Source organism: Perna viridis, chromosome 2, assembly GCF_037379345.1.
Source record: "Perna viridis isolate PV_CMFRI_1.1 ecotype Kerala chromosome 2, ASM3737934v1, whole genome shotgun sequence".
Taxonomy (NCBI): domain Eukaryota; kingdom Metazoa; phylum Mollusca; class Bivalvia; order Mytilida; family Mytilidae; genus Perna; species Perna viridis.
In genome coordinates this window covers 51,621,104-51,637,767 of record NC_142446.1, presented here as the reverse complement: position 1 = coordinate 51,637,767, position 16,664 = coordinate 51,621,104, and the positions used below count along the sequence as shown (strand labels likewise).

The 16,664-nt window shown below is 31.8% G+C and overlaps 1 protein-coding gene across 5 annotated transcripts in view; it reads right to left on the bottom strand.

Moving 5' to 3' along the window:
- The window catches only part of LOC148625693 (uncharacterized), a 23,831-nt gene extending 7,167 nt beyond the window's left edge, over window positions 1-16,664 (bottom strand). The window contains exons 1-5 of one of the 5 annotated variants that reach the window (XM_088569386.1): window positions 16,490-16,664; window positions 14,437-14,749; window positions 2,483-2,618; window positions 2,150-2,317; window positions 1,601-1,791 (exon numbers count right to left, since the gene is read on the bottom strand). In XM_088569386.1, coding sequence (XP_088425512.1) covers window positions 1,601-1,791; window positions 2,150-2,317; window positions 2,483-2,618; window positions 14,437-14,731 — 790 coding nt within the window. In that variant the 5' untranslated portion in view covers window positions 14,732-14,749; window positions 16,490-16,664. Of the gene's footprint in view, window positions 1-1,600; window positions 1,792-2,149; window positions 2,318-2,482; window positions 2,619-7,157; window positions 7,483-12,989; window positions 13,235-14,436; window positions 14,880-15,508; window positions 15,673-16,489 lie in introns of those variants that run through there. The other 4 variants (XM_088569388.1, XM_088569387.1, XM_088569389.1 and 1 more) reach the window with 4 other exon arrangements.

The window sequence follows — 16,664 nt, the reverse complement described above, 5'->3', positions numbered from 1 at the left end:
CTCTTCGAGGCTCATATTTCTGACCAGTGGAAAGATAAAAAATGGATTGAAATATCTTACTTTCCAGGGAAAAAGCATACAGCCGATTTTTGGGGGAAATTTTGCTTTAGTTAACACATAAAGCACATTGGTGTTTGTTACTGTTTCAAATAACTCTAATGTTATTGTTTAATACTTCAGTTGGTTAAAAAAGCCTCAGCAGTCATGTTTGAGTGACTTTTCATGTAGATGGAACACTAAGCAATATTCTCCAATACTAACTTGTAAACATGTTTACTACAGATATCTTGATTAATTCGGCTGCCTTAGTAAAACGCTGCTTACCATAAAAGGCCAATAACATTGATACTGATGCAAAAATGATTTGACTTTTTGTAGAATTTCGAACACTTAATTAATTTGAGTGTCATGATAATTTTGATATGTGGGATAGTAATCAATAGCGTTACATAACATACAAAACTGCTATGAAGGATTTAATTGATGCCCAAGAGATCAATATTGGAAACCATAATAGCTAGAACTGCCATTAAAATCTATTTTGTAGTTAGCAATTTGTCAGGAATTCATTACTTTGTCTTGTCAGACCAATGAAAGACAAAGCAGGGATAATGAGTACATTTATAGGCTTTTCTTTGAAAGGATAAAAAGTTCTATAACAGAATGAAAGAACTCGTTGTAACTTTAATGTTTATGATCTACACTTCAAAGCTGTTGGAATGGGATGCATTGGGTGCAATTGCATCCCTTTCCTTTGCAATTTATGTAAAATCAAACTTATAAAAATCTATTTCAAACAGTGACAGAAATCTCTAAAATTGTTCATTTTTCAGACTTTTTATGAGCAACTCGGCAGATGTTTCTAGAAAAGCAGAAGATCCTCACAGTACCAGTGCACCTGGTCCATGCTCCAAGTTTTTTGTGAAGTCAGGGTGTCTCATTCACTTTTGTTAACACAGGCTATAATATTTCACATGATTTTCATCTGAATTGAGCAAATAGACTTTGTGACAGAGTTCACATGAAATTCACATCAATTGTTCCCATGAAAGTCATGTTAAGTGAATTTCACAAGAAAATCATGTTAATTTCATAAGAATTTCACGTGAAGCTCCATTAATATGAATTTCACACAAAAAATATTTGCCTGTATAGTTTGTATGTATCATTTTGGTTATTTTGTGTTCTTTGTTGTGTGTGTCTGTTTTCCGTATCTGGTCTTCGTCCCTGGATTATATTCTTTTGATTTCCGTTAGAATCATAGTTTCCTTGATCAACTTTCAAAAATATTCTAAAATCTGCATGGGAGCAAGGTTACCCCTCTCACATCCTTCCCAGCACCTCTTTGCCAAAACCTCCAAACAGCCCTGTACTCCCTAATTTTAAGTCTCCAACTAACAACCTCAGCAAACTAAGGTTAACATTCAATAAATCAATAAATCAATAAATCTTCAAAGTCACACAAAAACTTCATTGCATGCAAGTTGCACTGAAACTTATCTAAAGAATCATTGAGTAATGTCATGGAAGTCAATATGGAAGGACTGAATGGCTAAACAAAGAAAAAGAGGAAGATGGCTAAACACACTTAGAAACTTACCTGATGAGTTTGAGATGATAAGATACAGACTGAGAGACAATGAAGTACAGGAAATGAAGATTAAGATGATAACAATCACTCTCAGGAGTCGGATCTGGGTCTGTAACATGCTTTCCCGTGTCACCCTAACTTTGTTGTATACATTTGGTGGTGTGTTGATCATTGTATCATACAGGGGATTGTATCGTTTTCTGAAATAGCAATATATAATCCTTAAAAAAAAAAAAAGAATCATGCATTATCTTGGAATTCATCAAGGATAATGTACTGTGAATTTTGCAGGAGAATCCTCAGTAAATGACAAAGCTGCTTTCTTCTTTCCAAAAAATACAAAAAGACACTGACTTATCTTGAGAACTCTACAGTAGTTAAACTTTAATTTGGTTTGAATAAACTGTAAACTTAATACAGAAATCATAATCATTTAACACTTACAAACAATAATTACCAAATTAAAAGCAAATTGCTTAACCACAAAAAAGTATTCACATATATTGATAGCAGCAATAAATGTTTCTAACTCGTCTTTTCAACACAACAATCACAGACCTCTGTTCCTCATCCTTCTGGCTCTGACTTCGGACAATGTTGGCAGTGTCTCCGGCATCAGATGGTACATCTGAGATTGTAACTGTGGTACCAGCTGATGAGTGGTTATCCGAAGATCGGGAATCAGTAGATCCTCCTGGAGACATCTGCATCGCACTTGGATTAAGTCTAGGAAAATTAAGAAATTACTTTTGAAGATAAAAAACATTGAAACAAATGACCGCAATTTCATCCATTGAAAGGTTTAACACATTTTCTATATAACTAAGTTAAATAGAGACAAGCTCAAAAGGAATAACATGAAGAAGTTACTAAACATAATGAAACAAATACCTGGAATGTGGGAGTTCTTCATACTGATGAGATCCATACTCAGCATAGTCATAAGTCTTGGTGGTACTGATAGGACGAAATGTGTTGACTGGTGACGGGGTTCCATGGACAGGGGACTGTTCTAGGTCTGCTACACCTGAAAGAATAAAGTATGATAGAGTGATAACAGATCTTTTTTCAAAGTTTTAATTTGCATTTTTTAAAAACATGTAAGATATGAGATTTTTGCAAGTTGATACATAGTTCTTGTATCCTTTAAATATGTGTTATAAGATAAACTTTAAATGGAATTGATCTCTTTAAAGTTAGAAGGAAAATTCCATGTGAGGCCTTCCCAAATGTAAAGACCATAATGAAACATGAATGTGATATTTGGAACTATTTCTCATTAGAAACAACATGTTTTCATTTTTTGTTCTTAGTGGTTTTCCTTTTGTGGGTATGCTTTATCTTAGATAAACTTATTACGTGCATTTAAGTGTAAGAACCAACTACCTGTATCACATATCAACATTTGCATACTAAATGCATAGCATATAGTAGTGATACTTGTATGCATAAATGTTTCATATTTTGCAAGTAGTGGTAATTAAATGGGGATAGGTTCCTGTTTAAAGTCTGCTGCTTCTTAATGTACAACTGGCCAGTGATCCAGCTAGAAAACTTGGACACAGGAGCAAAATCTTGAGCATGAGTTTAATTCATGCATAATTGGTAAAACTAGGTATTTATTGTCGATCCACATGCCAAAAGTTACAGCAAAGGCATTAAAGTGAAGAAAAAAAACACCACAAAATTTAATCATAAGGTCAAAGTTCAAGGTCAAAAGTCAATACCCCTGATATTGCAACTCATTATCTTGATGTTGTCTACCAAAACACCTAATATCAAAAGCCTTTTTAGTACACAAGATGGTTACACATCGCCATATGTCCCCTGCCTCAGCAAAAAAAGTTGAAGTGCAAAATCCCTGTAACTCCTGTAAAATTTGTAGAATCAACTTGGAGTGCAATCTGATCAACTAAATATTATAAATAACAGACTCCTAAGATTTGAACTACATATAAGCAGCAGTGTCCAAGGAATTGAATCTACAAAGTGTTCCTATGATGTAGGATGTGCAATTCAACAAAGCCCAATAACTCCTGTAAAATTTGTCATACCACAATGGTGGCTCAATATGATAAACTACATATAGTGACTAACCAACCTACAAAATTTGAACAAAATCTGTTGAGTGGTTTCTGAGAAGTTGCATCCAAAAATGACAGATGGACTGACGAAGGGACACCAGTATTTCTATGTCCCCCTCCACTTTGTAACAGGAGACAACAAAGTAATCACAGATTGATCAGCCAAATGAGTGGAGAAAGGCCCTATATTTAAAAATGCTACCATAATTTCACATTTTCTTGGGTCACATTAGGTTTATATATAAAAACTCATAATCAGACAATGGATGAAGCTTGAAATGGTTTTGGTGCACTTCTGTTAAGACTAAGTCCCCAAAAATCTAGCAATTTTGAGGGGTATTAAACCGAGTAACTAACAATTTCAAGACTAATTTAGACAAGCAAGTTTTTAAAACAAAAGGGTCAAATGTTGGCAAGTGACTGTGAATACAGTGCAAATACTCTACTCTGTTTTGGACAAGTAGAAGAACAATACTTCATAAAAAGATAATAAACTGAGTCTGTCAAGACATTCTGAAACATAATTGTGTTGTTAACAGACAGGGTTCTCTTTTGTTTCTAGAAGCTTTTATCTTTCAAAAGTAGCTCCATTGTTTTTTTTTTACAAAGGCATTTAGTATGCTTGTATGGTAGGAAAAATGCATTATACAGATTCCTAATTAACATTCCATCAGTCACCAATCCTTGAAGAACAAAAACAAGTCCTTGAGAGGAAACAAACAATAAAAAACCAATAAAATAAATACAGACCTATTTTTAATAGGAAACCTGCTTTTTATACATCTGGTGTCATTAAACAGTAAAATTACATACAGGGAGCCTACAACATAGTAGTAGGTGGCAGCATGATAAAGAGATAACCTGACATTTGAATCCATTATGTGGGTGTACTAGACAGTAAGAGTCAAATAGCATTGGTTTGGCCATGCCCATCAATTTTAATCCTCATGAGTCAAAACAAACTTTTGACCTTGGGTAAATTCGTCCTCATTTAGGGGAAGGGGGTTTCTTTTGTTGAAAAAATTTGTTAATTTCATGCCAATTTTTGGCAAAAACAAGCAAATAATAGCCTGAAACCCCCTTATTTTCTTGACCCCCTCTAGATCCATCCCTGTAACTTCATGCATGAGTTGGGCACTGACTTAATGAAGAGCCTAATAAAACAGCGTTCAGTGTTCATGGAATAGAAGGAACAGATGATGTATGTGGTCAGAGACATATTTGACAATTCAGATCACATATAAAGTTTTAAAACCCATGTGATGACTTCATCATTCAATAAGTTATTATTATAACATATGAAATACTAAAAGCGTTTCTAAGTTTTGGACGTACAAATATATTTATAAGTACTCTAAATTGCACATAAAGTGCCCATGAAATGGAGATGGCCAAAGACAAGTCATGCACTTCATTTTACATAGAAATAACTAAATTTTCTGAAAGGGATGATTCAAAATTTTGAGCACTTTCCAGATACATGTATAATGTTAAGTAGCTACTGCTCTTGATGTTATGAAATATGATAAGGTTTCTGTAAGTAGCAATTATCTAAGGTTAGATATGGGTCAAAAATAGATCACATCATCAAGAGGACTTAGTCAATATTGTAAATATATTAACCCAACCACTGGCTACATTAATGTATGATTTGATTAAATGGCTAACCACAAGTCAAAATAATAGATATATATGTGATAATAATTTGAGATGTATGAGCAAATAGACTGACCGTGGAAGCTTATTTCAATTATCAAAACAAAGAACATTTCTGTTAGAAATTGATAACAAATGAAAATCTTCATGTATACAGGAATGGGCTGTTATCATAACAAATCTTAGGAAGAGAGGTGTAAGATATATAAAATAGCTGTACATCTTATACCATGTGTTTGATTTTTTTTTAATTCTGAATAAGTTTAATTATATATGCAAACTAAAAAAGAAATGCACCAAATGAAAAGAAATTAAGTACAGTTGTACTTCAAAACATTACACATAACAAAAGGTTATCTCTTTACCACAGACTGAATTTTGTTAAACTTTGAATGATTAGTCTGAGAAATATCAGATAAAAGAAAGTATGCTTCAACTGATTGCTCCTATATGGAAAATGCATAGTCAATTTCTAAAAAGAAAAAAATATTCATTCTCTTTACAAATTGATCAAGCACAAAGATTCAGATTTTTCCTGAAGAGTACTCTACAAAATAATAGAAAACTCTTACATGAGCACAGTTGGCTTCTATATGGCAAACACTTGGTAAATTTCTATTACAGAATATATGTATACTTTTGGCCCAGCACCTGCTTCAGCTTATGTGCAGAAGCAATACTCTTTAAAAGAAGTCAAAACTCTCAAATGAGCATAGAATTTTGCTAAGAAAAGTTTGTTTATTGAAAAATATTAGAAATTTAAAGGTTAAATTCATATCAACACAGTGAATCAGCAAAATATTGTCATAACAAACACCTTTAACACATTTATAAGTACAAAAGAAGCAGGTGGTCAAAAGATAAGTTCGTGATAATCAACAACAATAGTGAATTTTTGTTTTAAATCATCATTTCAATCCTTCAGTAAAAATATGTTTTATATTTCATTTCCACATGAAAAGAATGTGATGCATGAAATCCAGTTTACACCCCGTTTTTTTTTTTTTTGACTTAAAAACTGGTTCAGTTAAGACAGGTTTTCAGTTAACCAAGGTTCAAAGTCTATTCAAACTGATATAATGAGTCTAACAAAAAAAAAAGGTCTGGTCTAGACAGGTTTTTCATTTTACAGGGTTTGGTTTAGACAGGATTCACTGTATGTGAATACAATAGTAGGAGTATACATACACACCTAGTTTGTTTAATGGTAGTTCATTTAAAACATGTTCATTTAACTGCATGCAACATGACTTTTATATTTATTTAACGACCCAGGTCATGTCAAATCAAGGACTACAATACCCTGAAAATGAAGATTTAACAAAAACAGAAACTGCTAAAAAGATATTTCTCTTTGCTTCTGCTTCTACTCAGAACTTGTCAACCCTTTCATTGGCTTATCTCCCTTGACAAGCATAAAACAAATTTTGTCCATATGCGAAGAACATAGGAGAGGGACAAAATTGAGCAATTCATACCCCCTCATCTTTTTAATAAAAAATCCACCCTTTTATAAATTTCAGGATACCACACCCTACAACACCTCAGGGGTACAGTTATGTTTTGAAAAAATTAACCGATGGGTGGACCAAATGACTGCACATGCAACCATCCCCTAAAAATAAACAAAAAAAAAAACACAAAACATTCACTTGCTAGATAATAGAATTATAAATTTACAGTAATTTGATAAACTGGTAACCATAACACATACAACAAACCTAATTCAAATATTAAAGAATCTGTTAAGTAGGTAAGACAATTTACTATGTTCACCCCTGCTAAAATTATGCTGCATACATGACTAATATCACATAACAACTTACCACATTTTTCATAAGGAATAGCACTTTTATTTCTTGAACGATAATCATTATAATACTCAGGCATGCTTTTTATGCTATAATATGATCACAAATGAATCTAAATCCTTCTCTCATAACACCAATGTGCTTAACAAGCAGTACTGCGATTAACCCACACAACTATTCACAGATATTTATGATTTAGTAAGGAACAGTGAGTACACTATCAACAAATCCGACAACTGTCAATTTCACTACAAATCAAATAAACAAATCTACCAAAATGAATGCCACGTGTAGTGGAGTGACTTGTTTACCATTTACATGGTATTTGTACTACTGTAAGTTGTGGGCACACTTTGACAAAAGCTTATCAAATAAAGTGGATTTGTATAGATTTATGAACTTTGACCCTTATCTTTATTGTATACTCCAGTGACTATTGAGGGCTCTAATTTTATTTTTTACCTTGTGCTTCAGGTGAAATATTTACCAGAATTAAAGGACTCAATTTGTAGAAAATTAGATCTTAACACTTCTGACTGTGGTCTTATTCAGAACCATTATCATTCAGCCGAGCAAATGATGAAATGTAACATGTACAGTTTAATGAGGTTCAACACAATCTAAAAACCACAGGTACTTCCGAAATAAGATTGGGACTTTTAGTACATAATAGTGTTCAAAGGAAAATGCTTAATCTGGCACTTGTTTAAGATGAAATACAGTGAAACTTGTCTAAATAAATCCTGAATAATCAGAAAACCTGTCTAAACAAAACCCTGAATAATCTGAAAACTTGTCTAAACCAAACCCTGAATAATCAGAAAACTTGTCTAAACTAGATATTTTTAAAGTCTCTTTACATCAGTTGAAATGTATTTAGAACTATAAACTGGGTGCCTGTCTAAATCTAGACTTGCCACAAGTCTCGCCGTAATATATATATATTATTTTATTAAATATATAATTACTATCAAATATTCATTCACTATCAAGCTGCAGCTTTTTGATAGTAATGATATTTAATCAAATAATATGTATATATTACAGAGAGACATGTGGCAAGTCTAGTCTAAATTGAATCAGTCTAGATTTCAATGTACCACGTATAACTTTTACAACAGTGAACTTTCATACTTTCCATTTTTAACATTTCAATTAGTTAAAAAGCCATTTCCTATATACCACACACTCTTCTTAAATCAAGTCATGTGCATACAAAAAAAATCATAATGCATATTCAAGTACATGTACGAAACCTTTTAAAAACATGTTCACCTCCAATTGGATAAATTTATGCAGATAAAATTTCCAGTCATAGATTTTAATCTGAATGAATTAAATGTTTTTTTAAGTTTTACTGATAAAAATCAGAATTACTTTATACAAAAACAATTATCTCTGACTGACCCAACTTTTATCACCATGTTTAGTCTATGTTGATACAGTTATATTGGACATCAATATAAACAATAGACCCCTGAGGAAAGTTTTGACACTGATAATGTTGAATTAACTGTAATTATCCCGTCTAAAAGGGGCTTATAACGATTGGTCAAAGGGCTTAAAGAACTTAAATTTACACACTGCAAAAAATACATTCTTTTAAGGGTTTGATTCATTTTTACAGCTTAAACATGCCCTGCATGTACATGTATATATAATATCATAGTTAATTAATATTAATGGTTCCTTTAAATCAGTATTTCAATCAAGTTCAATGACCCAATACAGCTGATAAAAAGTTTGATATCCAAAATGTTGGAATGGTTTAGAAAGGCAAATTTAAATTTTTTGTTACTATAAAGTCTTATGACTTCTGTTTTCTCATATCACAAAAACTTTTAAGCACATTAACCTATATCATTTTCAATTTTTCCATACTCTAGAATTTTTTGTATCAAAGATTTTATTTTTCATTTTGTCAAAAGGGATGGGAGTTAGTGAAAGAAACAGACAGATAAATAATCAATCATATCGATTATATACATATCATCTTCCCTATAACTTAGATATGAAATCTTATAAGGTCATAAGAGACCTCCAAGTACCATAAATGGTTTAGATAGAAGATGTATCTCCATACAAATGATTTACAGATGGAAGATCCAATTGCCAAACTTAGGACTTCTTGATTACTGAAGTATACATAAAGGAAATCAATTGCAGACAGGAAAAAAATGTAATGATTTTCTAGTCTTCACTTCCATAGCAATGTACAAAATGTCAACACCTTTAACCAATGTACCTAGCTAATACTCTGAAGATCTTGAAAATAGTTTTTTTTTCATTTGTAGCACTAGATTCTATGTATTAACATAAACATTTTCCCCTCCTTTGTTTTGTTTGGTTTTTTTTTTTTTGTTTTTTTTTTGTAGTTTTAAGATTTCAAGTTTGCTTCCCACTTTTTTATTTTTCTTAATCAAAAGAAGCAGTTTAGTGTATGAGAAAACTAGAAATAACTTTTGTACACATTCAAAAACACTTGTTAGTTAGTCATTATCTGAAGTCTCACACTGCAATGGAAGAGGGAGGGTAAGTGGGCTGTAAAACCTGGATTTAACCCACCATTTTGTTTGAAGTGCCTGTACCAAGTCAGGACCATTGTGGTACCAGCTGCTCTGGTGGTGTAATATCTATTTTGTCAGATTTATTTTGGACTTGACTAGATTATAAATCGGATTAGTGTTCAGTAATTTTGTTGTTACCCTTATTTATGACTATAGAACATATTTGGCTGTTGCAGATATAAAATTTGTATTCTAGTAAAAACTAAAGGAATGGTTAAGTTTCTTTTAACCTACTTTAACTTCCATAGACTATAATAAAGTTATAAATACCTTCAATACATGTAGTTTAATTTAATATTACTTTAATTTGAAACTTTCAATCTGTGAAAAACATCAGAAATGAAGTGTTTTCCATTGTTTATGTGTGACAAAGGCAACATCTGCTGTTCCCTCACACTATATGTAAAATACTTGTAAAATAACTTGTGATGATTTTATTCATATTAAGTCATTCTATTTTAGTTGTATTCTAAAATTATCTAAATTTGATTTGTTAAGTAAACATTTATGGTATACATGCAGGGCATACTTATTCTATGCAGTTCTTTATAAGTACATTGTCTTCAATAAAGATGGCCTAATTAGGATATACCATAGTTTAGCCTCATTATACAGTGAAACCTGTCGATACCTAATGCTAAATAATCCAAAAACCTGTCTAAACCAGACACTTTTTAATGTCCCTTTACATCAATTTTAATGTATCTTGAAGTTTGGTCAACCAAATACCTGTCTAAACCAAACCAATGTTAAAGTTCAAAAGTGGTTTGGTTTAGGGAGGTTTCACTGTACTAACTGGAACTATCAACCCAAACAATACTTGTATGTACTTATAATGAATTTGTAATAGAGTCAAGTATTCTCATAAGTCATGAATCCTGGTCCTGAACTGGGACTACATTTTTCCAGAAACAAAACAACCCATGACTATTCACATGATCAAACTCTGAAAAAAGCCGTAATTGAAATATAACCCTGACATTAAAGTGGCACCAGAATAACAACTGATAGTAACATGTATATTGATAGTCAATGCCGTATCATGGGTTATTTTGGCAGGTGTAAAATTTGGCAATTTTAGAACAAAAATGTATAATACAAAAAAATTAAGCCTTTCAAATTTTGGCAGATTATAAGTGGTGCACTAAGAACTTAAGCCTAGAGATCATATTTAGCAAAATGTATTTGGCTTTTTTGGCACACCGCTAAAACATGCAAAAATTAGCACCCCATGAAAATTATCCACTAAACAGTAATAATATAGGAAAGAGAAGTGTAAAATCACTGAAATCCTTGAGATCCATGTAAATACACTAAAACTGCTGTCTTTCATATTCATATTGAACATCAACTTGTACGGCAGCCATTCTATTTGAAAAATCAACATGCATTGACTGTATCTAAATGAAAATACAGTATCACAATATACTTTCATTTAATCTAATTATGATAATTGGCTACACAAATGCAAAGCCATGTGCAGGTCCGGGTGTCAAAAGAAATGGCCTGCAATAGCGTTAAGCTTATCGTAAAAGGCGACTACTGGTAAATAGTGCTCAGAACCCTGGCCAGGGACTAGGACACTCTGCCCACAGATTGGATTGTGTGCCCCAGGTGGTGGAATTGGGTATCCCTGGCATGCTACATGCTGGGGTTATCAGGCCATAATAAGGAAAACCTGACCACAAACCATAGTGGTGCAACATATTGGGAAAGATACCACAATTCCCCCAATGTTAAAGACAGACGTGGGTCCAAGGACTGGCGTGCCAGGTGTTTTCCTTTCTTAACATGTTCTATGGAAAATTCTTTTGCAGTATAAAGACAATAATGATATCTTTCATACATATACCACAATATGGTAAATAACTGATTAAGTTATACTGTGTCAATGCCTCCGCACTGTTGAATTTGGCCATTGGGTATGACAATATCTTGAGTTTCATTTAATAAAAAAATTTGCTACTGTATAGCAGAGAGTAATCAACGGAACCAAGCAGAAATCAGAATAATGCAATCCAGGGACAAAGTCTAGATAGGGAAAGAAACACTCACAAAAAAAAACATGAACTAACCATAATAACATGTACAAAGAAACAAAATTAAATTAGCAACTTGGAATTTACTAAAAACTGGGAGCAATAGTAAGCCCGAAATAACAAAAGCTCTGACAAAAGTAATATTTTTTGTTTGTATTACATCAACTTGAACTTTCATGGTCAAAGAGTTATTAGATGATGCAGCCTCAATATGTCCAATGAAAGTAAAATTACCAAGATAATTATCAGAGGGATCATAATCAATTATAGAGTGGAATGAGGCTCAATTTTTATTTTTTATTTTTTCATTTTTTTTTTTTTTTGGGGGGGGGGGGGGGTACAAGGGTACAATTTCAGAAAATTCCAAATTTATGGATATAATATATATAATATACAACTTTTCTCAAAATATTGGGATTTTGAGGAGATGAAAATTTATATAAAAAACAAATTTCATGCAAATATATTTAAACACCCCTCCAGACACTTGCTTAAAATCTCCCACTAGTTCAAAAAGAAGATTTGGTCATACTAAAAGCTATTTATCTATCTAACAGCAGTGATATTGTTGCCTTACATTCTGAAATAAAGCTGTTTTACAAGATAAAAGTTTCCAAATTAGTCAAAAAATTGCTAGAAAAAATTTTCCACTCCGTAGTTCAAAGGTAGGCTATAGTTTTCTTTTCAAAATTTAACTGATTAAAAGTTGATTACTCATCTTTTTCTTGACATCCTCTATAAAATTATTCATTTTAACTACAAATACAAGATTTCCAAATTTCCCACTATAAAAAATTGTTCATATTTTTCCAATAACAAAAGGATGATGACCAACAATATAACTATACAGTATAGTACTACCCCGGTAGGTAGTAAGTTTTATAATGAAAAGAAAAGAATGATAGAATCAACAAGTTTCTTTAGTACATTTCTGACTGATGTGTTAAGAATGGATTGTGACAACGATTATAATGTACATGTACTAATGATCAGATAATACCCCATCTCAACAGAGGTATTACACAGGTAAGATCTACCTACATCATACAGGTCTCCAGGTACAAAAGGTATATTAACTCTGTTTTAAAGTTGACATTATGGATAGAAATAAATACTTTGACTTGTTTACATATGGAAAAATGATATAAGATATTGATTACCACGTTAATCGAAAAAATGTACATTACAACATCGATTTACCTTAAGTGGTATTTACAACAATACAGGGGAAGGCTACTTACGTGGGTCATTTAAAAGTGGAATTTGAACATGATTTTCCATTTCATAGTCCTCATCTGGTAATAACTCCAAATAAATTCGAGGTTCATCCATACAGTTTTGTATTGGTCCATGAAAATCACATGATATTACCCCTTTTTTTAACTTATGCAGATATTGATTTTGTTGTTTATATTATTCTATTTTCTGACTTATCTAAAATGATGTATAAACAGTCAACTGTAGTCAATTTTTATCACAAGAATTTTACCCAGTAGTTCACAAAATTTTTGCACGGAAAAGATACTAATCAGGAAGTAGACAATTGATTAGAACATGCAGCTCTATTATTTAACTGGTTATAATGCATGGCATTCACTACATAGCTTTATTGGCTCCTGTTGGAGAATGAGGGCAATGTTCACCCTACGCAAATCTTATTGTATTAAGTAACGTGGGATATCCCAAGTCGATTAATTAAGGACTGACCGCTGGTTTAAATAGCTTTGTTTGGATAATATCCAGTTTCATTCATATAGAATAATTACAATAAAGGTGGCCAATAATGGTTAAATAAGGCTATTAAAATGTCTATAACTTTCATCGAGTCACTGTGCTTCAGAAAAATAACATTTAGTGTTGTAAAGCACAAGAATCTTTATCATAGTGACCTTTAAACTTTTACAAAACACTGGATGCGTAGGTTTATTTTTTTATTTTTCTTTATTCTTCAAAATCATGTTATAGACAAGCACTAAATAGAATGCTGTAAAAAGAGTTGTTTAAAGAGAACAAAGATTTAAAAGTGGGAGAATTTGATTCTTTTAAAAATATTTATTTTTCAAAAATTATAACTTGTCATGTTTATCACCAACCTTGTTTTGAAATATTACTTTATTTTACAGGTACCAGTATTTCTTTTTGATGCCATACTCATTGATGTATTAGAAACCCCTAAGCTCAAAAGATTTAATGTAAAAGCAGCAGTTTTTACAATTGTTTGTTGACTAACGTTCCAATATTGGTCTAATGTAATAAAATTGCCAATACAATACAAAATACAAAAGTGTGCCAATATGGGATATAGCCGTCCAATACAGCTTTTACCCATCCAATACATCATATTAAACTCAGCTACACCTCATTCCAATATGGCTAGCCTCAGACCAATAACTAAGTCAATATGGAAAGCCTTACGCAATAATACTATATTATTTTTTACATTCTGTCATACCTGATTACTTTTGGGAGGTATAAATTTTGGCAATATCCTGAAAATGATACAATTCATAGTATGAATATAATATTTTGCATGTTTAAATTTTTCCTAGATTTTCCCCATTAGAAATTCAATTTTGTAGACCAAAAACATATGTTCACATTAGCACAGAATGCAGTGCCAAGAAGTTCGGGTATTTAACTGTTGCTGAGTAAAATGTGGATTATTTTCTATACAGCTGGTTTACTTACCAGAATCAAACCTAAGTTCTCTCATATTGACTGGTTTTCCTGCAGATTTGACTTGACTCTGTTCTTTTCCAGTTTTATTTTCCGCGGCAAGGGACTCCTTGGCTAATGGATGGAGGTATTCGGCAAACTTAGAATCAGTATTAGATGTTTTGACATAAGGTTCATGTGAAAGATATCCACTGTAGTCATTTCCCTGGGAAGCTTTACCGATTTGTGGGTCGTGTTCGAGGTAGCCACTATAGTTATCAACTGGTTTAGCCTCATCCTTTGGACTCTGTATTGTCCCACTTGACATTGTGTCGTTGAATTAATCCTATTTAATAATATATGTCAATGGAGCATCAAAAGTAAAAGAAAAACAAGTTAAGTACGAAATAATTAGTCATAAAATATAATCATAACTTTATATGAATTGAAGTTGTCCACTAATCTAACCACAAATTATGGTACGGTTAATATGTACATGTAATATGTCAATTTATCTTTATAATCTCGATATGATATGATAATGAAATTTGAATAACTGAAATAGAACAGAAAAGTGTATTTTCTGAAAAGCAAATCAATTTTAATCAAGATGTATCACAGATAAAAACATAAAAATTAACAATACAGACATTATGTTTCATTTAAACAAAAGTAGTGATAAAAATCAAGCTAAGGGGAGATAATCCCACTTATCATTAATTCATTGTTGTGATATACAATGAGTTTTGTATTAAGTAAATGGTAATAAAAGAATAATCAATCTGATAGGCAAACTCTAGGAAAAAATCAAAAAGAATAATTAAAAGCAAAAATTCAATACATGTACAACAAATTTTCATCAAGGGAAAAAAATGGAAAGTTAGAAACCATGTACTACAATGGTCCTGATTTCAGACTTTTGACAAAAAAAAGTAATTTATGAAGAATCAAACTCAGAAAAAAAATTATTTCATTTGTTCTTGTTTTATTCACTTATGTATATATATTCAAACATAACTGTTTTCAAAAAAATCAAAATTTTATATATATAGTTGCTAAATCTCTTGCCAGGTTCAAAATTGATGTACATTGTAATGGATCTTACCTGAGGAGTTTTAAGACGAGGATATAGAAGTGATCGACATTTATTGTCAGTAAACCTCAAACTACTAATAATGGTTGCACATGACTACTTCTGAAAATCGTTCCTAGTAGGGACATATATACATTTTGTGTAAAGTTATTCAACTTAAACTGCCGTCAATCCCTATACAATTATACAAATGTCAAATGATTCACTTAAAATTTAGAGATTTATACTGTTCAGAAATAAAGCAATTGCTACAGTGAGTGTATGAACTATAACTGAAATGACAAGTTTGATATAGTTGGCAAAAATCAGTCAATCATCCTCAAAATGCAATAAAAAATATCAAAGAAATTTGTTAATGAATTTTGATTGTTTTGGTTGTCAATTAACAAAAACTACAGTGTACAAATTTCAAATTTGATGTCTGAAATTTAATGTTTTACAGGGTATGACATTAAAGGTTTTCCTACTGGGACAAGTAAAACTACCATTTGGACAGGTAAAAATTTAAGTAATACTTGCCCAAAGACACCAAATCTCTTTTTTTTTATTTTTTATCATGCATTTACTAATGGACTACCTAGATTTCAATTTGGGCAATTAGAATTTTCATCAACTTGCCCCAAAGGACAAGGTTAATAAAATTTTATATACTAGTTTGTATATTAAACTTTTTTTAAATGGCAACTCCATTGATTTACTGCATGTATGAACATGTTTGGGTTTCCTGTATTGCTTATACCATACTCATGTACCCCCCTGTGGGCCCTTAATTGGCAATATGTTCTATGTTCTGTGTTCTATACCAGTATTGTGACTACATGTATTAGTAAAGTATTCATGCTGTTACAAAAGACCTTCAAGAGTTAAAATAAAAATTGTAAAATGGTCATATACATAGTCTATTCTTAGTGCACAATTTCATATTTCAGATGAAAGGGGGAAATCCAAGACAGGTGACACCAAAACAAAAACAAATGATCATTAATTTCTTACCTTGAATCCAAACCAATCACCTTGTAAGTTTTGGGTGACCCTAGGACATTTAGAACCAACACTGCTGATCAGCACACCCCTATAACATCAACCAGTTATATAATGATTTCATTCCAAGCACAAAAGTTTCCATGTTCACCTACACACAAAGTTTTAGTCATTTTCACCTGATAGT